General features: G+C 42.4%; 1 protein-coding gene across 1 annotated transcript in view; it reads right to left on the bottom strand.

The window, feature by feature from the left end:
• LOC107100320 (WD repeat domain phosphoinositide-interacting protein 1-like) overlaps positions 1–2,740 on the bottom strand; it is a 30,621-nt gene that overhangs the window by 13,447 nt on the left and 14,434 nt on the right. The window contains exons 3-4 of the mRNA XM_015398769.1: positions 1,853–1,990; positions 1,412–1,509 (exon numbers count right to left, since the gene is read on the bottom strand). Coding sequence (XP_015254255.1) covers positions 1,412–1,509; positions 1,853–1,990 — 236 coding nt within the window. The remainder of the gene's footprint in view (positions 1–1,411; positions 1,510–1,852; positions 1,991–2,740) is intronic.

Genomic DNA, 2,740 nt, shown 5'->3' with positions numbered 1-2,740 from the left:
CATACTTACATTAGCCTACCTTGCTATCACCATGCTAACAATAGCCTGTCTTTCTATCACCATGCTAACATTAGCCTACCTTGCTATCACCATGCTAACAATAGCCTGTCTTTCTATCACTATGCTAACATTAGCCTGCCTTAAAATCACTGTGCTATTATTAAGTAAGCGTTGCTGCTTGTATAATTACCGTCTAAGAGACTGGTAAGTATGCTAAACTAAACATTGCTAAATGCTAATGTTGCTACATCCACAGGAACGTCAAATACACAAGTCAGAAAACGGAAGGGGCTTGAAAAGGGAGGAGAATGAGCTCGGTTTAAGTTTGCTTCTCCTAAAAATGATTTCAGAAGGATTGTTTCTGGAAACTTGCTGGTTCTGAAGGCTTTTAATAAATCTGAGTTTAAAGACATGGACTGTCTCAGGTGGCTTCATGGGAGCTGGTCTGATACATGTTTAAGGTCCCTGGGATCCTGACTATAACCTCTTATCTAATGAAACCACTTCATTAAATAGATACGTTAGGAACACAGGCTATAAAATTAGTCAAAACAACCTTCAGAGGAACATGAGGAGCATGCAGCTGGACTCATGCTGCTCCATGACAAAAGGAGGCGTTACAGCCTGGGAGGTCAGCTGATGTAACATCAGGCTGAACCCTGAGGACTTCTGACTCAGCGTGTTGTTCTTTCATGTGGTGTTTTGGTTTCCTGCTATCATGTGTTATCTAACAGTAACAGGAGCACGGCATCTTATGGTTCTATGGGTCGGTGAAGGAAAACTGTGTTCCTGTGGAGTCCAGACTGAACTCTGGGTTCAGTGTATTAAAAAAGAAAACCTTTGAACTGTCTCCATATAGATCAACTTTAAAGACAATTCAAAGGTTTTCTTTTTTAATACACTGATGATCATCCTGGGGTTCAACCCTAACCTCCAACCCTGAGCTTTCTTAGTGTAACTGCAATGTAGAGACAAAAAGCTAACAGAAAGGAAACCAGGATGTCTGTGGTTCATTCAGGCTGTGAGAGCAGCAGTTTGGGCAGATAACAGGAAGACTAAACATAAATCATCTGGAGCGCTCAGATTGATCTATCGTGGAAAACTGTTTCCCTGAAGAGGTTTCAGGATCTACATGTTCTGATATAAATAAACAGAGTCTGATATTTTGGTAATGCTAAAAGCGCTAAATGCTAATACATGAGCTAAAGAAGATGTCCAAACCCTGATCATTTTATCCAGTTTACGTCAGATAATTAATTACCGGTACCTCTGACTCTAAGAAGACCAAAAAAACAATAGAGTTCAAAAACTGGAGATTAGAGATTGGTCTCTAAATTATATTTAGAAACAAACCTAATTTATCTTTAATCTCATGGCTTAACAGAAGGTTTAGGGTGGGAAGTCTTCTTACCAAAGTGTTGGTGTCGTGTACAATGATGTCCCCAGAGGAGACGCTGCCTGGATAGGCCAGGTAGGAGCTGGACTGATTGGTGGAAAGAGCGCAAAGACCTGCAGGAAGTCAGAAAGCTCCAATAAATCAACTCATTCATAATAAAAAAAAAAAAACAATCATCAGGATTGGTTTCAGTTCTACTGCCAAGCTAATTAATATGCACATTTTTCTTCCTTTGGCTCCTTCTTCTTCTCCTTTGACTATGTGAGCTGAAGTAATGAGTACATTTCCCCACTGTGAGATCAATAAAGTCAATCAATCAATCTAAAATATCAAATGAAACCTGAAAGTTGAAGGAAAAGGAGACATGTGGAGAGCAGCTCTCTGTTCAGGAAGGAATGAAGCCTAAAAACAGATGGGATCAAAGAAAAGCTCGTACAGCTGATGCTGTGGTCGTACCTGAGGGGTTGGAAGGAGTGTTGAGCAGAGTCTTGAGAAGTTTCATGTCTTTAATGTTGTGGACATAAATGGACTCCTCCAGGAACACCACCAGCCTCTGTGGGACACAGCAGCATTCAGCATCAACGGTGAAGGTGCCTCAGGATCACAGCTGGTTCCTGGAAAGCTGCTGCTGCTGCCAGTCAGGAGGTTTCCAGGAAAACCAGCAGGGAGTCTCAGAGATCCTGTTTCTGTCCACAGTCTGCCTGCAGAGTCAAAGCATCAGGCTTCAGCTTCCCACCAAGGACATGAACTCTGTCCTCCTGGACCCAAACAGGGACAATAATGGACAATACAGGCATCAGGAGGTTTCCAGGTGTTTTCCAGGCAGGAATATGTATGCTGGGTTCCATGGTCTTCATGATCGCCCCCCCTTCTCTACTGTTTCTCACAAACCGCTGAGGACAGCTGGAAAACACAAGAAACTGGTGAAGACCCAACAGGGACAACAGCACAGTGAACCGTTCTGGTTCTAAACCTGCTGCTCCTTTAAACACCGGAAACTAATTTATTAACATTATAATTAAGAAAATGTTAACTCAGAATATTAGACATTTGTTAAAAATCCAAATCAGCTAAAAAACTAATAAATCATTTAAAGGGCCACCCACTAGGGGTCAGCAGGAGACAGCATCCTGGAAGACAGAACCAGGAAAAACAGAGACAACCAGAGAGAAACAGCGAGAAGCCGGGAGAACCAGGAAGAACATGGAAAACCAGGAAGAACAGAGAGAACCAGGAAGAACAGAGAGAACCAGGAAGAACAGGGAAAACCAGGAAGAACAGAGAGAACCAGGAAGAACAGAGAGAACCAGGAAGAACATGGAAAACCAGGAAGAAGCAGGGAGA

Source organism: Cyprinodon variegatus, unplaced genomic scaffold, assembly GCF_000732505.1.
Source record: "Cyprinodon variegatus isolate N-32 unplaced genomic scaffold, C_variegatus-1.0 Scaffold960, whole genome shotgun sequence".
Lineage (NCBI taxonomy): Eukaryota > Metazoa > Chordata > Actinopteri > Cyprinodontiformes > Cyprinodontidae > Cyprinodon > Cyprinodon variegatus.
The sequence above is the reverse complement of the archived record's forward strand: the minus strand, read 5'-3'. Positions and strand labels throughout refer to the sequence as shown.